The sequence below is a fragment of the Rhagoletis pomonella genome, unplaced genomic scaffold (assembly GCF_013731165.1).
Source record: "Rhagoletis pomonella isolate Grant_MI unplaced genomic scaffold, Rhpom_1.0 Rhpom_scaffold_00563, whole genome shotgun sequence".
Taxonomy (NCBI): Eukaryota; Metazoa; Arthropoda; class Insecta; order Diptera; family Tephritidae; genus Rhagoletis; species Rhagoletis pomonella.
Window position 1 is genome coordinate 1 of NW_023459117.1, and position 20,915 is coordinate 20,915.

At 37.5% G+C, this 20,915-nt stretch overlaps 1 protein-coding gene across 1 annotated transcript in view; it reads right to left on the minus strand.

Annotated features, from left to right (window-relative positions):
* Nucleotides 1-4,679: 4,679 nt before the first annotated feature.
* Nucleotides 4,680-20,915, minus strand: part of LOC118751150 — a 45,929-nt gene continuing 29,693 nt past the window's right edge. Inside the window, exons 4-9 of the mRNA XM_036485914.1 lie at nt 10,049-10,253; nt 8,703-9,969; nt 8,446-8,642; nt 7,193-7,324; nt 6,843-7,024; nt 4,680-5,687 (exon numbers count right to left, since the gene is read on the minus strand). Coding sequence (XP_036341807.1) covers nt 5,493-5,687; nt 6,843-7,024; nt 7,193-7,324; nt 8,446-8,642; nt 8,703-9,969; nt 10,049-10,253 — 2,178 coding nt within the window. The 3' untranslated portion in view covers nt 4,680-5,492. The remainder of the gene's footprint in view (nt 5,688-6,842; nt 7,025-7,192; nt 7,325-8,445; nt 8,643-8,702; nt 9,970-10,048; nt 10,254-20,915) is intronic.

A 20,915-nucleotide genomic window follows, 5' to 3' on the forward strand; every position in this document is an offset into this window, starting at 1 on the left:
AAAGCGTTCGCCATTCAAAAACCTTTAGAGCGATTTTCGAAAAAGCTTTTTCAATCGATGCGCCGAAACTTGTAGATTCGAATAGATCCAAAAACTTTTCTAAAAGGACCACCTAAACGCAGTAAAATCTGCATTTCCGGTGCGCAAAGTGAATGACCGGAAGTAACGGTGCTTTTGAAAAGTCTTCATGACCTGCAGATTATATGAAAAAATGTCACGTATTCGACTAGACTTTTTTCTATGTTCCGAATAAAAACTGAATTTTTCATGAATTGGGATTGATTCTTTGGCCTTTTGCGTATTGAAAACCAGTTTTAAATCTTTCAAAACCCTTAGAGGTTTCAGACAAAAAATTTCTAAAAGTGGTCTGGAGGAGCATGTTCACAACGATAATTTCGATACTTTATATCGCCCGATAACTTTCGTTGTGGCCTCGAGTGACGCCAAATTTCTTGCGCTTTCTGGAAATATACCGTTTTTGTTGCAAAAATCATAAATGTTAGTTTTATTTAGAAAAAACGCGAAAAATCGAGATTTTCTTTTTCAAAAAGCGTTCGCCATTCAAAAACCTTTAGAGCGATTTTCGAAAAAGCTCTTTCAATCGATGCGCCGAAACTTGTAGATTCGAATAGATCCAAACAGTTTTCTAAAAGGACCACCTAAACGCAGTAAAAATTGTATTTCCGGTGCGCAAAGTGAATGACCGGAAGCCGTTACTTTTGTTTCTGGCAAACTGTTTAAAGGCACTGCATCTGGTATTGAATGTCCGTTTGGTTTATCATCCAGTTGGAAGTAAATGCTTGGTTTGTGACCGTGCTAGAAGTATACAGTCGCAGTCAAACTGTGAAGGTCCCAGCAGGAAATGCTAACGCAAGTGCGCAAATATTTTAGTTATAAATAAACTCTATTTCATTTTATTTTTTCCTTGATTTGTTGTATTTTAAATTTCTTTAATATAATTACATGATTTATTTAAATGTTGAATAACATTTTTTTATCATTTTATTTACCTTTATCTTTAATACATTTCTGTTTTGTTTGACGACTTGTTTTCATAAGTGTTTTACATACATGCTACGCTACTTAGTTTCTTGTTTGCCTTTTTATTTTTACTTCTGTTAGCATAAGTTTTACGTTCTCTTTTCTTAGTTTAACGATTTTTATTCAACATTTTTGTTTTTCGATCGTTTGTTACGATTTACATAAGAATTTAACATACATACAATATTATTATTAGACAATGTTTTTCTCGTTTTTTTTTTTTGTATTTAAACATTTCTAGCACGCACACTTACGAATAGTATTAGTTTCAACGTGGTTTTATGTGTATGTTTATATATTGGTAAGCGCATGTTGCTGCTGTTTTATTGATGCAGGCAACATTCTTTTTTATTTAGTTTTTAGTAGAAAACAGTGGAGTTATTATTATGGTACAACAAAGGGTTGAAACAAGTCGGTCTGTAAGCTTTTTTGTTCTTAACTTTGTTGCAAATTAAATGCTGCCAGCTACATTTATCGTACAAGATTAGTATTACATCATTGGTGAAGCACTTGAGCGGTGATGTTTGCAGCATCCCTTTCTGAGGTAAGGACTGAAGATTTTGCTATTTAATTATATTGAAAGTCTTCAAAAGATATCAGCAACAAAAAATATGAATGTACAAATAGTACACATAATAGTAACGGCTGCTCATGCTAACATCTGGAATTCTTATTAGGTTGAGGAAACCACAATAGACTGAACTAAGGCACGGAATTACAAGCCTTTCTTCAGTGTACTATAACTACAGGAAGTATTGGCGTCTTTTTAAAGCTTCCCCAAGTTTTCATTAACTTAGCTACTAAGTAAAACAGGTTTTGTAGAGTGTATGCGTCTTTGAAGATTTTTGCTCTAGAAAAGAACAAAGTAAGGCAAAATTTTGAAAGAGTTTTCTAACGTTTCTCAGTTTCAAATTTTCAGTATTTTTTATCGAAAATCAAATTCCATTTATTTATTTTTGTTTTTTAGATATTGAAGGAGCACACTGGAGCTTACGTCGGACTAATATATTTTTAAATAAAAGTTGAAGGTTTTGAAATTTTTAATTAGAACAAAAAAGGAGAGACAAAATTCTGAGATGAAGAAAGCATTCGAGTTGTTAACCGTTCAACTTTTTTCTTCCCCGATTTTTTTAATTGAAAATTAAATAGTATCTACCGTTGAAAAATCATAAAGCTGGGCCTGCTAATGTGATTTCCTTCCTCAAACTGAAGCCTAGTTCAGCAAAAAAAACATGCATATTAATATGGTTTTCTAATATGATGAAATTTTACAATGTTTTTTTTTTCAAGCTTATCGAAGTCCGTGTCTAGTTTTAAATTTAAGTGTTAGTATTAGCTTACGCTTTTATAGTTTTTCATTTCATATTGTTATTCTTTTTTATAATTCTATATAACTATTTTGGCGCTCTCACATACTTTTCCATTTCCTTGCACAATTTCTAACATTTTCTAATTTTTCCATTCATTTTTTAATAGTATGTTTTTTACTTTCACCTATCAACACAAATATAAATTTCAAAAAAAAACAATGCATGAAAGAAATTTAATTTTTCTCTCTTTATTGTTTTACCTAATTTTTTTTGTCCTATTTCATCATCTATATTCATTTTTTACAACTAGCTTCCGTTTCTGTTAGTCACTGCTGCTATTTTTTTTGATGAAAGTGTATTTTACAGGGGCCTTAACGGTTATCAAATTTTGAACTAAATCGTTAGGAATAGATTTCTATTGTTTCGATCAATTTTAACCGTTATTTTATAATTTTTATATCTTCGATAAAGAATAACTGTAATTTTTGGACTTTTGTTGTTTCGATAAATTTGTGTTAGTAATTTTACATTTTTTTTTTCAATCATATTATAACCGTCGTGTTCAGATTTAATTTTTTTTACTGTGAAAGATTTAAAACGGCCATAAAAACGGTTAACAATAAGCAAAAAATTGAACATCGCAAAATAACAAATAAATTTTTCTAAAAAAAAAAAAAATAATAATCCAAATTTAACGATTATTTTTGATCGAAAAAATAAGCATTTTGGAATAATCTAAAAATAAGGCTTGGTATTTAGCGATTATTTTTCGCCCCTCATATATAAACAAAGCCATTCAGTTTCTTCTCCAACTTTCCCTTTCAGCGACCGATTTCCTAGTGGGATATTTTCGCTGGCTGTCAACAGATTTAGACAGTTTGAGTGCCTTAGTTGGCTGTTAGTTCGCAACCTGCTGCATTTTTATCCTTGAAAAAAGTTGGAGATTAGCGTTGTGAATATCGATTATTTAGAAAATCTCGGACTTTTGTTTTCAGCGCCGGCTGTAGAATTATGCGCCAAACAACTTTACAGTTTTGGTGACTAACTTTTGGCTTTAACTAGTTTATATATTATTATTTTACATTTTGTTTTTTTTTTTATATATATTTTTGTAATTTAATTTCCTTTTTGTTTCTTTTTTCTCGACTATTGCCACATTTCGTTTAGTTTTATGAGCTGCTGTGTTTAATGATTTTTGTTCTATGCTTTTTGCTATTTTTTGCTTTGTATTTTTTTTGTGTGTTTGTTTCTTTTTTTTTTTGTTTATACATATGGATTTTAAACTTTCTTTTATTTAGTTACTAGCACTTTGTGTTTTTTTATTATTGGATTTGTTTTTGTTATATTAGTTGTTATGGTACGTAAGTTTAAAGTAAATTCTTTTTCCATGAAATTTTTATTTATTTTTTTTTGTTTCGTACTTTTTTGTTTTCAATTCCAGCACTTCAGCGCAAAACCATTGAAATCGTTGCTCGTTTGGCCAGCAGCTTTGTAGTAGCTTTGTTGTTTTTGGAATTTGCTTAGTTTCTCCCCTAGTTCTTTTAGTTCTTTTTTACATGCATTTAGCTAGTTCGATTTTTTACAAAATTCATTTTTTTTTCTTAAAATAGGTACTAATTTACAAAACTGCTTTAAAAAGCCAAATTTTTTTTTTGGCCTTTTTTTTAATTTTATATATTAAGGTATTATTTCTTCTCATAATTCTGTTTGCAACTACTTTTTACGCGCGAAAAGATAAAGGTAAACAATCAAATTTAAATTAACAAATTTACATTCATTTTGCAATTAAGGAATTTCTCGGATTTAGTACACATGCATATACATATATATATATATATATATTATGTAGAACAATATTTTATAACATAACGTATATTAAAACTATTTTGTGATACTCTGTTAGACTTGGTATTTTTAAAGTTTTTAATAGCCAAATTCATAAAAAATTCAAATGACCTAATTTGATCGATCTTTTTTACAAGCAGCAGTTAAAATTTTTTGAATTTTTATGAAAAGGGCCACTAATTTTTATATTACACTTAAAACGAAAACAACTCATGTTTTGTAATGCATTTTCAATAAAATATCGTTACTTAAACGTGACAAGGCGCCAAATCCTTCTTTTTGAAATTGTTTAGGAGAGACGAAAAATCGATGTAGTTTTGAAAAAAGTGGACTTGGCACCTTTTCACCTTTAGGTAGCGATATTGTTTTCTTTTGTAAACGATATTAGATATAAAGCACAGTTAGTTGCCTTATCATCAATAAATTTTCCCACTTTTCTTATTATTGTTATTTTTTATTTTTTTTTTTTTTTTTTCAACGCCCTCAACGCCCCAGTCTGACGCGGAAAATTCCAAATTAAGTGTAAAATTTTATCAATTAAATCAACAAGTTACATATACATACATATGTTTCTGTGTGAGTGGGTCTATGTAAATATGTATATGTATGTAGTATACTGTATGTCTAAGTAAATAAGTATAAGTGTATGTATGTAAATATATGTAGTAATTATTGCATTTTTGCTTGGAAATAAAGCATCTGCAGCCACTTTTGCCTGGCAAAATCCTGTACTATGCTAGAAACCTATACGAAGCGGCGAGGCACAGTGTCGCAGTGTGGGCGAAATTTCGGCTAAAATCCAAAAAAACTTATTTTTGCAATCGCGAGAAATTTAAGGACATTTTAAAAGCTTATGTAACCAGAGATAAGCAGCTGAGGAGTACAAAAGCGAGCAATGCAATTTTTTTTTAAATCTAAATGAATGTTTTTTAGCAAAAAAAAAATATACATGCAAATTGATTAAAACTGAAAATCATCACCAAAAAAGTGTTGAAAACTATTTTTGAAAACGATATTTCAGCACTCAAAGCAGCCACCGTTTGGCAACTCGAGTTTTCATCGACCTTTCACAGACTTTAGCCGCAATCATATAACAATTTCAACCTCAATATTACTATGAACAGTTTTCCTTCGCCGCTGCGACGCTCATTGCCTTCATTTCTCTTTTCAACTTAACTTTCGCTGCTTCTAATTTCCTTACCCTGCCCCTATTCCTATCCCTGTTTTTTGCCTAACCTCGTTCTTCCGCCTCGTTTAATTCCATTCCGTTTGCACTCTATTTATTTCAGCTCGACTTTATGACTCGTCTCGATTGTTATGCACCCAACTGGCTGGCACCCATTGTGGTTCGCGTTCCAATGAATTAATCTCGGCCAGCAGCTGTTGATATGCCCGATCTGTGTCGTTGTTTATGATTATCATGTCAAAGAGATGACCCCAGCGCGCCTCCATGTCGCGTGCAGTGGCTATAATGTCTTTGAGTTCCTCCTCCTGAAAGAGATACGAGAGTATTTAATAATGATAGTCAAAATATGATGAGTTTGTAAGCTACGATCGACTCAGTCCAAAACAAAATAATAAAGTGAATTTTATCAATGCAAATCTACGAGCCAGGGAAAGAGTTTTTAGATGCACCGCTGTCTGAAGGAGCACTTCAAGAGCTCGGGTCATGCGGAAATTTTCCGCTTGCATAAAACCACCTGCGATAGCTACAACCCGACCGTTAAGCGATACTTCGGTAAATTATCATAGTGTAGATCTAACTGACGCTCTCTTGAGGCAACCACAGCTCGCCTTTTGAGCTTGGACGCCGATACCTGCATTCCTGGGACTATGATTTATGAAGTAAGTTAATTGGAACTCAGTAAACAAGGTTCGAGACTTGGTGATTGCGCCAACCTGGCAAAATATCCCAACAGAATTTTAAGAGTAATACTTCAGAGAGGATGCGAGAAGCTGACATCCCCTGGGCGAAAACCAGGACATGCGCGATCGCATTGGTCTTTCTGGCCAAGGGCAGCCGAGGGCGGTTGAGGGCACTCCTCACACTTACAAAGCCGCAGCTCTCACTTTTGGAGGAAGTTTTACTGGGTCACTGTCCAATCCGGACCCCGTATGTCGCAGTTGTCTGGAAGATGACGAAGTTGGAATCACTTCAACACTACCTTTTTAGGTGCCCAGCATTTGCGAGGCTGAAATTGAAGTACTTTGGCTCCCACATTCTTAATAGCCCCGAGCAACTCCCGGGTATTGAGATTAGCCGAATTTGTAAATACATAATCGGCTCGGGGCGTTTTATCGATTAAATATTGGGTGCCGTTCAGAATGATGTATCACAAAGGACAATCTCCTAATTGTTAAAGTGAGCCCCCGTCACACGGGCTGCCACCTAACCTAACCTAACCTAAGAGTTGAGATGAAAAAAGGGATTTATAAGATGGTAGAACTCCACACCAAGCCCTTTAGGCGTATTGCTTTCAGCACTTAATAAAGTGCTAAATGCTTTTGTGGAGTTTTATTCTAAGGCAAATACTGGGATCTTAGACTACTAGATGATCGCAACTTGGATCTTTAATTCTTCAACTTGTCGAAGAGATGTTGTGCTCCTGATTTGCATTATAAAAGAAACAATTTTCTTCCACTCACCTTGAACGGTTCGCCATTTCGGATTTTCTTCTGCCGCAGTTTATCGAGACTCGGTGGCGCCACCAGCACCACATACGGCTTCAAATCGGAGGCGCGCAACAATTTCAAACTCTGTGGATGGAGGTTCAGTACACAGATTTTACCGCTCGCCACCACTGTACGTATGGCCTCCAGCGAGGTGCCTGCAATGATGGAGGAAATTCGAAGAGTTGAGAGGATATGCAAGGATATGTGAAAATTGCAATTTACTTAATTCGTTTAAAAAATAGGATATGAAAAGCACTCACACATGCAACACAGAGTGAGCATGTATGTGTATGTATGTACATATGTACTTTTAAATTACTCACCATAGTAAGCCTTCTCGTATTCGCCATGTTCGACGAAGCGGCGCGCCAGTATGTCCGCCTCAAAGGCTTGGCGCGTGATGAAGTGATAATCAACGCCGGGTACTTCACCTTCGCGGCGCGCACGTGATGTATCTGCGGGGCAAAGAAGGTGCAAAAGAGGAGGCAAGAGAAGACAGCAGAGGTAAATAAAAAATTAAGTATGTATGTATGACCGCAAGTTAGAGTGAGTGAGAATAAATGAGTAGATTAAGGGGAGGTGGAGGTGGTGTGGAACTGAAGTAGTTGCAGGTAAGCGGCTTGCGCGGCACGGCGTAACAGATTGGCTGACATATGAAAAGCATGCTGTGCTTGTGGTAAGCAGCTTATGTGTGCGTATGAGTGTGTATGCATGAGCTTTTGCGGCAAAAGATAAGCCAAGGATGCTGACAGCGCTGTACTGCTGATTGAATTGGAGGTGAAAATTTTTGGCTTTGACTGCAGCAATTAAGTCGTTAGTGACACAGGCCTACAAACAAATACATTCTTGAGCGCGAAGATGGTAGGCGCGCGCCTTTAATATGCGTTTTATATTGCAAGGCTACGAAAGGATTTAAGGGCAAGCTGCCGGATGTATCTGCGTTGGTTTGGCTGTGCGCGCAGCGTGCGCCGTGTGTGAAGTAGAGCGCAAGGAAATCGCCGCTTAATTACTTCTGCGTGCGACTGTTAATAAGATATATTAAAGCGGATGGAAAGCATGAAGTATTTTCACAGTGGGACGAAATGGGATTGCGATTACTGAAATTTCGAGCTACTTTTTTCAACTCTAACTAAATGAAGAGTGCAATTTAATTTTGTGTATATTTTTTGAAGATTTACCCTTTTTCAGTTTCTCCTCTAACAAATAGAAAACTAAAAGCAAAAACGAAACAGGAAAATTTTTTGATAAAAAGGCGAGTGTTTAAAAAATCTCGCGAGCAAAAATATTTATAGGCAAACAATAAAAAAACTAAAAAGTGATGATGCAAATAAAAAAATATTTAAAATTAAACAAATTGGAAAATTAAGTCGCAAAATTCGATAAAGAAGACCACTACAAAAATCGGCTAACGAACTCAGCTTCGTAATATACAAACTAATAAGAAATACAAAAAAAAAATCTCTTTTGATCCAAAATTATGGAAAACCGGTAGTAAGGAGAAATTTAGCATTCAACAGCCGAGCCACGCACGCCGAGCAAACCTACTGCAACGATTACTTATTTTCCCCAAACTCACGAGGCACTGCCGCCGAGAAGCGATCCGAGTCGGCCATCAGGCGCTGGCGCAGCTCGTGACGTCCGATATTTGGTGGCCCGATCAGCACAATGGGCCGTTTGTGTGTGGCACGTGGATAGTATAAGGCGACCTCTTCGTAGGTGAGTATTTCCTCGGGGTCCGTTTCATCGGGCGCCGTCGTTGCGTACAACGGATAACTGAAGAATGGGAAAACTATTAGTACTTAACCTCACAATTTTTATATGTTCGCTACTCACCCTGCTTCCGAGCTGGCCTTCTTCTTCTTCTTTCGTCCCTTGCGCGCGCATAGCAGCGTCGCACCCTTGTTGCTATCCTTGCCGCGACTGCGCGCTAACCCCGCCTCCTCGGCAATGGCCAACTTCATGGTCTCGCGCTGATGTTGAAACGATTGACTAGGTATGAGACCGGCCAGCGTTTGGTCCTCTTCGCCTTCGCGATATGCCTGCCACCAGTTGGGATCGTCGCGTGAAATCACGTGTAGCACATCACCTTTCTGGAAGCTGATGCCGAGCTCGCGACATGGTATGTACAAATCATCTTCGGGGTCGTAGTCGAAGTGGGCGCGCACATGCAGCACGGCATTTTCGCGATGGCCGCCGCCCGGTGGTGGACTGCCCGCGGGCACAATAAGGAAGGTCAGCGTACCCTGCATGGAGCTTAGCAGAGCGCACACCTCGTTTACCGTTTTTCCGCGCAGCTCTTGCCCGTTCACCTCGAGTATTTCGTCGCCTTCGTGCAGCAGCCCTGACTTCTCGGCAGCTCCGCCACGCACTATGCGTCCAATGACGACCGCCTCACCCTCGTTGCGCACCGTCGCGCCCAGCGGTTCCGTGGACTTCTCAATCTGTATGATGCGTATGTTGTCGTTCTGATCGTTGAGCGTGCCGAAGCAGGCGCTCAATGGCGGCGAATCGGCGCGCATCGGTTGCTTCATAAAGCCACCATGTTGCGGCGGCACTGGCGGCGCGTGCTGTGTCCCCGCTCCACCCACTACATTCGGCGGCAGTGGCATGGCACTGCGCTGCGCTAGCGGCGGCGGCACCACAGGTGGAGCCACGGCTGTGCCGCGCACCGCTGCGCTCTTCGGTAGCGGTACTGGCGCAACACCGGCACCCGCTGATGTCTGCTGTGGGCTGCTCGTGCCGCTGAGCGTTGGTGACGGCGTGGCATCGGTGAGTGTCGCTACGCGATCATGCGCCAACAGTAGACCCTCCATTTCATGACTCGTCAGCAAATTACCCAGCTCAATGGCGGCGGCGGTATTCGATTGCGTCAGCAGTTCTACGATATCCTTTTGTAGCGTAGAAGCATTTGCGCTAACCGGGTTGGCAACCCGTGGGCGACGGCGCTGCAGTACCGCGGCGCGCGCAGCAAGCGCATGAGCCACACCCGCGCCGCTCAGCACATTGTGGGCAGCCGACACTCGGCCTGCAAGTGTGGACATGCCATTTTTGGTGAGTTGATTCTGCAAGCGTGTCAGCGCGGCGATCAGCTCGCCGTAGCCTGAAGAGAGAGTGAGAGAGAGAGAAACAATGCTTACGACTAAAAATTTATATTCAAGCTCAAAAGCTGTTGTGCTCACCATTGATCTTTTCGACCTCCTCATCGTCCATATACGCCTCATTCTCCACACCAGTTACACGCTCCGCAGCAACCGGTTGCTGTTGTGCTGCTGCCTTGTTGTCCTGCAGCGCCTTGAGCTTCCGTGAACCGCGCAGACTGTTGCGTAGAAACTCATTTTGTTGCGCGATGCGCTCTTCCTCTTCGCGCCGGCGACGCAATTGCTCCTGAAAAACAGAGAACACGAGATTGGTCAGTTGCAGCGCTTGCCAGTTGTGTGTAGCTTTGAAGCTGCGTTGGAAAACAATCAGCGCGGTCGAGAGAAATATGGGCAAGTAGTGGAGTGTGGATTGCGCGGACATTTGCTCCATTGTGGCAGCAAACGAAAAATCTCGGAAATTAGTTCATATTTAATTATACAGAAGGCAACTTAGTGGAAGATAAACAGCGAATGCAACCCTACAAATGAAAGCAGGCAAACTTTCTTTTCTGCGCGCTTTCATCTTCCTCTGGCCGCACCCAACACGTTAATATAAACGTCCTCCCCAGCGCATTTGTGCCACTTAATCTTCAGCAGCAAAACAATTCGCGTAATTTAATTAGCTCGCAAATGGGGTGAATGGGCCAGTAGGTCTGTGGCCGCACAAAGCCGAGGCGGCGACAGGGTGGGGGCGACAGCTGTAGTCAACCCTACGCGCGCGTGTTAAAACTGTGGCGTACTCGGCAATAATAGTGGCGACCTCATGCGACTTGTATTCACACGCATACACTTTGTGCTTGCCACATAGAGTGGCAGCACTTGAGCGTTTGCTCAAAGACATAAATGACAAAAACAAATCGCTACACTTAGAGACTGCAGTTGCTTGATAGGCTATTAGGAGGGTGGGTACTTAAGAGATGACAGGATGGAGGGTTAAGTATATAAATGCTTTGATATTAAGTAGGGGGAGCACCACAGATACCCCTCGAGGGAAAATGTTGAAAAGAAAATAGTAAAAGGGGTATAGGGCGTAAGGAAGTTGAGCGAATTAGTTGATGGTTGTGAAAGAAAAAAAAATTTGCGAATAAGTAATTAATAAGCCTTTGAGTTTCTTAGAATAAAAAATGGAGGACTTAGTATTTTAATGAAGTTTCTTTTATGGTATGTAATATATACATACATATTCCTTATGTAGAAAGATTATATTGTCACTTGAGAATGATCTTGAGTGATAAGGTGTATACATATTTTTTATGCAGCAGTTGAGAATTCCAAACGATTACTATGTAGGTATAAGTGAGTCTTAGAACAGACGTGAGCACTAACACACACAGTGCTCTGATCATTACCCTCTCGCTTGCCAACGCGACAGTTACGCTCTGTAAAGGCCTCCTTAATCTCTACCTACATATACCTACTCAAATAGCACTTTGATTTGGCGGATACAATTTTAAGTATGGAAGCGAATGAATAAATAGTGATAAATATGTTTTTGACCCTGGCCTGCGTGGGCATCACTTAGTGCGATGAGAACAACGCCAACTGCGGCTTTCGAGGTGCTTTCTGACCTGCCTCCCCTACACATGGTAATAAGAAAAGGCTCTAATGTTTAAAGCAAGGCTCACCTCAGGGGACAGTGTAGGGGACAAGAAGCTCATACACCCTTCCACCCTCAGGGTTATATTAGGTATTTTTTCCCCTACAGGAATAACTGGGACAACGAACGTCTTAAACCCCGAAAGCACATATCTGGTATACTGACGACTCTAAGACAGACGACGGCTTCAGAGCAGGAGTTTACGGTATGTTTTCTACAACCAAGTGGGGCAACCAAACACGAGGTAACCTCAAATCTGGTGTAAGACTGTCTTCAAATTTTAATACGGATCGCCTCCAGGAACCGGGTATACCCCATATGGGCACCAGGAGAGATATTCTGGCCAGAAAAGGGGCTGCACAAGGATTCATAGGCCCAGGACCTTTTACCGGTCTGCCATGGAGCTTCGTTAGGCGAATCTACTATATCTGGGTGAAGAACGAAGCGCAATATTACTGGACAAATACAGAAGGTAACAGATAGGCCAAGTCCTTCAATCCGGATATGGTAAACCGAAGAACTCCTTCACCTCAGTAGGTATGAAGTAAGAATTGTAACAGGCTTTCTTACTGGCCAATATAGAGTAATGAAACACCTGTCAAACATAAGAGTTATTAACTCTGACCAATGTAGGTTGGGCAACCAAGAACAGGAAACAGCAGAGTACATTATGTGCCACTGTGAAGCCCTCACCAGGGCCAGACTCAGCTTCCTAGTATCACCGTACCTAGAATCAAATGACCTAAGTGGGATTCGGCCAAAGGAACTCGCGAGGTTACTTAGCAGTACGTACATGGATCCATTGGCACCCAGCTCCTCGGAATATACCCCTGTCGCTACACCGTAGTCCATCTTGGACCCGTCAGTGTAGATACAGATAGCTTCGTTATCGGCTGCTGCATTCAGTTTTGGATAGAAACTGCACCTGTACATTCAAGCCAAAATCCAGGCTTGATACCATCGAGCTAAGGCCTAAAATTGAACTATGTCCAAATGCTCTCGATCCCCAGAGCCCAGACTGAGTCGTACTGCTGAGTACATCGCGGTTTTCTTTAAGTACACATCAATGGGCATCTTATTGAGAACTAGATTCAGTGCTTTTGAAGGGCAGGGCTCTTTGTAAGATACTTCGTTTACCGACCTCGCATAGTTTGCCTAAGGCTGGTCACTATACTAGGGCACTGTTGGTAATGATTAGCCTTATGATATCAAAAGTACTTCCCTAAAATTTCGACCTGAGTAGCAATGAAGTCGCTTCGGTGCAAGAGCTGAGTCGAATATTTTTATAATAAACACCATTTAAGTCTACTCAGATAATTATAATTAACAGCACAATCAAGCCACACACACTTTCTTAGGAAGCTTTTCCTTACACAGGAGAGGAGCCGTCTCTGGCATGAAGGTTAAATTAGACGGAGCTAAGTTCAATGTAGCAATCGCCTATTTCTTCAAGCCAGTTTTGAGTGCAGCAATAACCAAGCACTCTTCACCCTTTATCACAATTTACCATCAACGCCACTGCCCAGAGGACCACCCGAAACCCACAGCGCGCCTTAAATGATATCTCTACTCACGCTCGCCACCCAAAGCCGGTTAAAAGTGACACGAATGTTTGCTTTGTATGGTAGAAAGTGTGCAACGAAATGTACACACAATACATAAGTGCAACATGCAACACACAAAGTAGGTACAACAAAAAGCAAACAACAAAAGAGGTTTACAAATAGCAACACTCATATTGTTTTGGAGCTGCTGCCGTGGCTGCCACATTGGAAACCTGTCAAGTGTGATTACTGGCAATCCATCAGAGCGCGTGCAGGCGGAAGCAAAGGCAAACATGACAGCGAAGCAGCGATGGAGTATTAGAAGGGTTGCTTGCATAATTTCAATGTGGGTGTGATGGCGTGGGAGAATGGCGGCAGGGGGGTGGGGGGTGCATGGCAGTAGCTAATAGCGACGAGCGCGTAGCGACACGAATATGCAAATGCGCGTGGCGGAGAGGTATAAATGCAACAAGCGGCATGTAAGCAGCGCAACAAGAAAAAAAAAGGAAAAATAAAAAAAGCAAAAACTAAAAAGGAAAGTGTAAAAAAAAAGCGTGAAAAGGGAATTGCAAATATAGTGCGAAGAAAAAAATCGCGCCACCCAAGGATATGTCTTTCAACGTTTGCTGCATTTTGAGTGGTGCGCGCGTTTATTTGCATGCCACACGCACGCTAGCACAATGAGCGAGCTGCAGTTATTTATTTGTTTACATGCACTGCACACATACACACGAAAGCGATGCATGCCATGCGAGCGTGTGTGCGTTGTACATCAGCAATTGGGGCAGAAAATTTTATGAAAAATGCAAAAGTCTTTTTTTTCCATATTTTTCACATTTTCGCAACTTTTCGCTGACAAGGCAACCTTCAAAAAATGCAAAACGCTCGGCAGTGATTTACAACGAGAAACAAATGCACATAAATTTCGCATTACAAAACAGTCGTACAAAAAATTTATAAAAACAACAAAAACTACTCATAAATTTCACAACGCAAGAGTCGGACTGCTTTTTTCTTAGACAAAATAATATTTCGCAAAAATCAATTGCCGGCGTTATTCGGCATTCAAGCTGGGCGCGTGAGCGCGTATAAAGCTGCAAAAAAGCGCTGCAAAGTAGAGGATTTCGCTTGTATTTTCCGGGTACAAGAAAATTTTTTAACAAATTCTTTGGCGCAAACAATGCTGCCGCTTTTTATACGCACATAATTTACGCGAAATGCCCAAATATGTATGCTTAGCGCTTCAGGCGGCAGCGAACAGCAATAAAATATGCTTTTTGCACTATGGGAAACGCACTAAAACGCACAGCAGGTAATTGCAACAGCAAATACATAAATATAAACAAAGGCTGTGAAATAAATTAGCAATAAATAAGAAATGTATTTCGTGGATTTATGTGTTGCCGCTGAAATGGAGCTTTTGAAATTCACATAAAAATTGTAAAAATTGAAAATTATTGCGAATCAAGTTTGTGCATGAAGCTTTCACAGAAAAGCAATAATAAAAAGCTTACCAGGCGCATAGAGTGACCAACTAAGATCCACAGCCAACTAAAAACTTTCATTTTAGATCGCACAAAGTTGCCTTCTTTATTATGTAGATAAGGAGCTTTAATCGCTCTTTTGAGCTTTTCCGAGTTTTTATGAAATTTTCCTGCTAGAATTACAAAACTTTTAAGAACATATGTATCATTAAAGCAGCGATGAACACCGCCTTTATTCGTGATTTTTAAGTTTTCTATATATTTCGTATAGATGCTGGTGCAGAGTAAAAGCTCTGTCCGTCTATCGTTGCATTAATAACTGATTTAATGCAACGATGGACGGAGAGAGCTTTTACTCTGCACGCGTCTATACAAAATGTATAGAAAGCTTCAGAGAGCTTAAAGGGATCGCAACTTATGATTTTGAGCTTGACAAGCATTTGCCTCATTTATTTTTATTCATCCCAAATTTGTTTTCATTTGTTTTAAATGATTTCAGCTTGTGTAGAAAGCATCATTTTCAATTAAAAATGATTCGTATTAAACTTTGACTTCGATAAATCGATAATCTTAAGAAAGTGCGGAGAAATTGCGCCTTATATCAAAAATTTTTACATTTTTCAAAAGCCTTTTCAAAGCTTTCACATAAAAATGGTATCAGTAAAAATGGTTTATGGCTAAAAAGTCCGGCATCCTGCTTGTGCTTTGTATCGTCATGACTAATTATTTATCTTTTTTTTTTTTATTATATGGCCAAAAAAAACTATAAGCACCCATCAAAATGGCATTAAGAATCTTATTCAATGTAAATTTTCATTAGAAGTCAGTTCAGAGTAATTAAAGCTCATCACAATCAAAGCCAAATCTGTGCACTAAGCAAATTAAATCCGGCTTAAAGGTTAGCAGTTTGCTAGCAAGGTGCGCAACGCTGACAATGAAGTGATTAACTGATAAAAATATGTAAACGATGAGACACAAAAAGTCGTCGCATGAAAAAACTTTAAGCTCTAAATGAAATAAATATAAATATGTATCTACATGTGTATGTATGTATGTACATATGTATAGGACAAAAAATGGCAAATGTTATACCAAAATTCTTGAACATTTTATTCTGCTTGTATTTCTGTTTACATCGCTTATGTCACAGCGCTCTTGAACTCTGTTGGAGGTTGAAGAAGGTTCTACAAGCTGCTCTTTCAAATATTTGTTTTTTTTTACTCTGTTTTGAAGTTACTTTTGTTGGCTGTTGAGATAATGAGTGGAGGCCGAGGGGCCTAGCCGCACAAAGTGTAACTTGAGGTAAATGCCGTGGCTCTTGTTGTTGTTTTGTGATCTTCAGCTAGCGCTTACAGTGGCAAAAGCAAAAATTTAAAACCTTGCGTGTTTGTAAAACAAATTCCATTTTGAATACTTGGTACTTTTGAAGCTTTTTTTTTGTAATTTATTATAGTAGTAGTAGTAGTGGTAATTCTTTATTTGCATATTAATGTTAAAAAAAAATGTTAATAACTAAATAAACAATTCCTACGACTTCAATTGTTCTCAAAATGTCGGTGCGATAATACCGAGCAGCTCTACAGTTTTCAAAATCTCAAAAAGGAAGAAAAAATGGAATTTGGAAGTACTGGTATCAATACAATGTACATGCATATGTATGTAAGCGGTCGATTTCTGCATTGCCATATTTCTCCAACTGCTTTTTGCCTACAACATTTCAGTGAACGGCCAATTTGGCAAAATAAGGTAAGTGTTAAACTACTTTAAGCTACCAAAACAAAACCTTATAAATTTATGGGCCAACCAACAAATGACAAGTAAGTATGTGGGCTACAAGCTTTTATGAAAACGTTGAGGAATGCCTCAATGAGCGCCAAATTAGGCTGGGCGACGCTGTTGTTTGTACGTGTCATAAATGGAGTTAAAAATGTAAAACAAAACCAATATAAAATTAGAAGAAAAACCACTGAACGAGATTTCGAACACATCGCAAATAAAGCACAAAAACTTGGGTTTGAGAATAATTAAGAAACTTAAATGTTGAAATCAAAAATGTAAAAAACTAGGTGTAAATACATACAGTTGATAATTTTAAGAAAACGTCAGAGTTGAATAATCCGAAAAATTTTAAAACAAAAAATTTAAGGAAAAATCAAAAAATTAAGAAATATTAAAGAAATCGAAATCATCAAAAAAAATATAAACAAATAAAAAAAAGAAAAACTTGAAAAGAAACATGTGAAATAATAAATTTGAAAATAATAAATATGCATAAAATCATGTAAAGGGGCTATTCAAGTATTACGTAACCACCAATGCACAGTGGTTAAAACTGGCATTTCGTGTTCACAACTCACTGGAGTCATAATTTTTCACTCAATTTAATGGATGCTAATAAAATTTGCAAGACACCAGTTGAGCCTGATTTTTGAATTTTTGTTTGTTTTACATTTTTTAGTACAACGTGCAGAAAAAAAGGAAAAAGTAGGAATTTTGAATTAAATCGATTTTCCTGTTCCAGTTAATAAATGCTACATAATAAAGTTACATGTTTAGTTAAAAAAAATAGAAGGGTGCCCCAAAACGAAAAATGTCCCAAGAAAAATTTGAAACGTTATAAAAAATGTTCACCAAAATATAAAAAAAAAATGGTAGGGTCTGGTTTTGGGTATGCAAATTTTCATTAAATTTTAGTATAATAAAGTGTAATTTGCAAGTAGCTAAGAGGTTTCGGTGATTTTTAATATTTTTTTCGCTAACATTTCGAGCACATCTGCATGCTAAACGGGGAATAAAAGCGTTTGTTATAAAAAAAATGCGTACCCAACTACTAAATCACTGCTTTCGTAATACTTGAGTTGCCCCAAGGATCCAGTAATTTCAACATTTCGAAAACTTAAAACTTAAATTAAAAGGACAAATTTAAAAGCTGAAAATATTATATAAGTATAACACGAAATATCAAACACAAAAATATTTTAAATTGAATAAAATCGGATGAAATTTTCATAAACCGGCATCGATGGTTTCCCTTAAAAAACTAATTAGCAATTTGGGTAGGTATTAGGTACTAAGCTACGTAAAAAATTATAAAAAAATTCCATCACGCAAATATTTCGAGGAGCAAAGAGAAAGAAAAATTTACCTAAACTTTGGTATTTTAAGCACAAATCACATTTTTTTTTTTATAAAAAAATTTATTTTAAATTATTTAATTTTTATTTTTTCATGAAAATTTTTAAAAATTCTAAAATATGCATGTCATCAATAAACATAAATCTCGAAGTGCTAGAAAAAAAAGCAATATTTTAATTTGACATGGCGAGACAAAAATGCAAATTTTTAAAATAATATTAATTTTTAAGAACCGGCCACAAAATTCAAACAAATTTCGTTGCTTGAAAATGAAAATGCTAAAGTAAAATAATGACGATCTAATATAATAATAAGATAATAATAATTGAAAATGAAAATTAACAAGCGCTTAAAAATTTGGGAATTTAAAAAATTACTAAATTAGCTTTTATTTTGTTTAGATTAGCCAGCAATCATTTAAAATTTAAGTATTTTACCACACAAAATAATAATAAAGTAAACAATTTCGTAAATAGGTATGTATATGAAAGCAAGTCTTAATAACAAACAAAAAGCAAACACAAGTCAAGCAATAAAAACAAATAAAGTTAAAAAATTTCCTCGTTAAGCTTAGTATCCAGCTCTTAAGAAAAGCAAAAACTCCATATAAAATGACGTACAAGAAATGGCTAAGAAATTTTCTTGAGTCAAATTTCCTTAAGGCAGTACGCAGTTCTTCAGAAATTTGGTACGCTTTCTACTACGGTTTTCTAAAGTTTTTTGTGAAAAAAGAGCACAAGGCAACCCAGGTTTGCAACAGAAATATATGCCCGTTCCATTATTTCTTGAGGAAAGAGTTAGGCAACAGGCTGTGAGGTATAAAAACTGTCAAAATTCCTTGGACACACACGCGAAATAATGGCAATTTTTTCTTTACCGTTTTCTTAAGAGCTGGATACTAAGCTATAGACCGGAATACGTGCCGGCAAAATGTGAATTTCCATAGGTTGAATCAAATCTAGCTGGCTCTAATGGATTCAAACCCACTTCCCACTTTTTTGGCTTTACGTTGAATATTGTTTGTCCGCATTTCCTCCGCCTAATTTCGCTTTAATTCAAATAAATAATTTATTTTAATTCACGTAATTTAATGCGAACAAAAAAAACCGAATAGAAGCTTAGAAAATAAATTTCAACATTGTAGATCGCCGACGCTAAATAAACCAAATGCAAAAAAAAAAAACATAGAAAAAAATTAATTGTCTTATTAAGTAAAATATATTTGATATCAATCTGCGCAAATCACAAAACAACAACAAACAACCAGCAGTACGCAAACAAAGTGACAAAGAGGCGGGTGAGCCGCTCGAGAGCTCTGACAAATCGAGTTGCGGGCGTCAGAGGCACCTGAAACGCTGGCGCTGGCGTAATGATGACATCAGCGCACTTGGAGTGGTGGTGGAGCGGAGGAGCGGTTTGATTGCTTTTGCGGATGAAGGTGTGCGCGTGTGTGAGCGAATTCGAGATAAACAAATTCATACGCTTTTCTATACGAATTTCTGAGAGAATGTGTGTGTGTGTGAATACGTGCTGGAACGCTGATATTTACTTTTGTTTTATTAGAAATTTTTACTACTTTTTTTTAGTTTTGTTAACTTATTTGAAGCGCTTGAATAGATGTGTGAATATTTTACATATTTATTTTTATAACCGTAATTAATTTATGAAAGTTATTTTAAATGCATAGATAATTACTTTTTTATTGTTTGACTTTTGTTTTTCACAAATACAGGTTTGCCTTCTACCGAAGCATGAAATGTTCAAGCAATAGATCAGCAGAGCGCATATCGAAATCAAATTCGATTCAAGTTTTAGAATTCGCTAAAAATAATTTTGAGGACAAAAAAGTACTCAGTAGCGTCCCTACCAAAAAGCGCTTAAGTAAAGGTAAACATTTTTGTAGAATATAGTTCAAGTAATTAGTTACTAACTGTACTTTTTCCCATTTAAATTTTTTTTTATGTATTCTGCTTAAATATTTCAATGTTTATTTTCCTTAAAATTTTTATTTTATTTTTTTATTAGATATTTTTACCTGCTGCTGACGCAAACGATTTGACATATTCACTTGTCCGTCCCGCTGCAACAACAACGAGCTGCTGCGTTGCGGCAAATGTTGTTGTTGTTGCTGCTGCTGCTGATACGCTGACTCCTTGACAATTTGCGGTGAATGCCAGTGTAGCGATGATGGTAATGATTGTTGTTGTTGTTGCTGTGGCACATTATTGCTATCACGAAGTAGATTTGTTGTTGTTGGTATAATTGTTGCTGTTACAATTTTTTTCGGCGGTGGTACAGGTACTGCTGCACCGCCGTTGATATCACAAAAACTGCTCGTATGGCTTACACTTCTGGCATTACCATTACCATTACCATTACCAACACCATTGCCATTGCCATTACTGCTACCACTACTATGACTATTGTTGTTGGCACTGAATTTATTGCTTCTATTGTTGTTGTTGATTATATTAAAATTATTATCATTGTTATTGTTGTTGCTGTTGGGTATTTGCACCCCATTAGTTGCATATTTTGTATTCACACCTGCTGGACTGTTGTTGCCACTGCTGCTGGTTGTGATGATCGTTGGTATTGTTGTTGTTGTTGCAATCGGGCGTGGCTGCACTGCGTTGGCTGCCACTGGCGATGTTGGTGCCGTTGCAACCAGCCCATTGTTGTCAAGGGTGATACTCAACGTAGACACCACCATTTTGGCATGGAGGCGATTTTTCTAACTTTTTCGTTTTTTTTTTGTTATTTTTTATACTTTTAAGTCGTAATTTTTACTAATAATAATTGAAATCATTATTCGCCTTTCAGCACCTACAGCTTCAATACTGTTGAGAAGTTTACATTTTCTAAAGGGTAAAAGTTGATCAGTGAAATTATTTAAATAATTTTTTATTTTTTCCGCACATTTAATTTTTTTTTTTATACACATTTGTATTTGATTTTTTTTATTAGCGAATGTGCATGAGATTTTCTTGCATTTCTAAAGTATAGAAAAGTTGATGGCTAAAATAATTTTATAATTTTTAATTTTTTATGCACTTTTTTATTTTTATTTTTTTTTTTAATTGACGAAGTTGTATAGGGATTTAAAATAATTTAAATCGTTTTATATAATTTTTTTTTTATAATTTGCT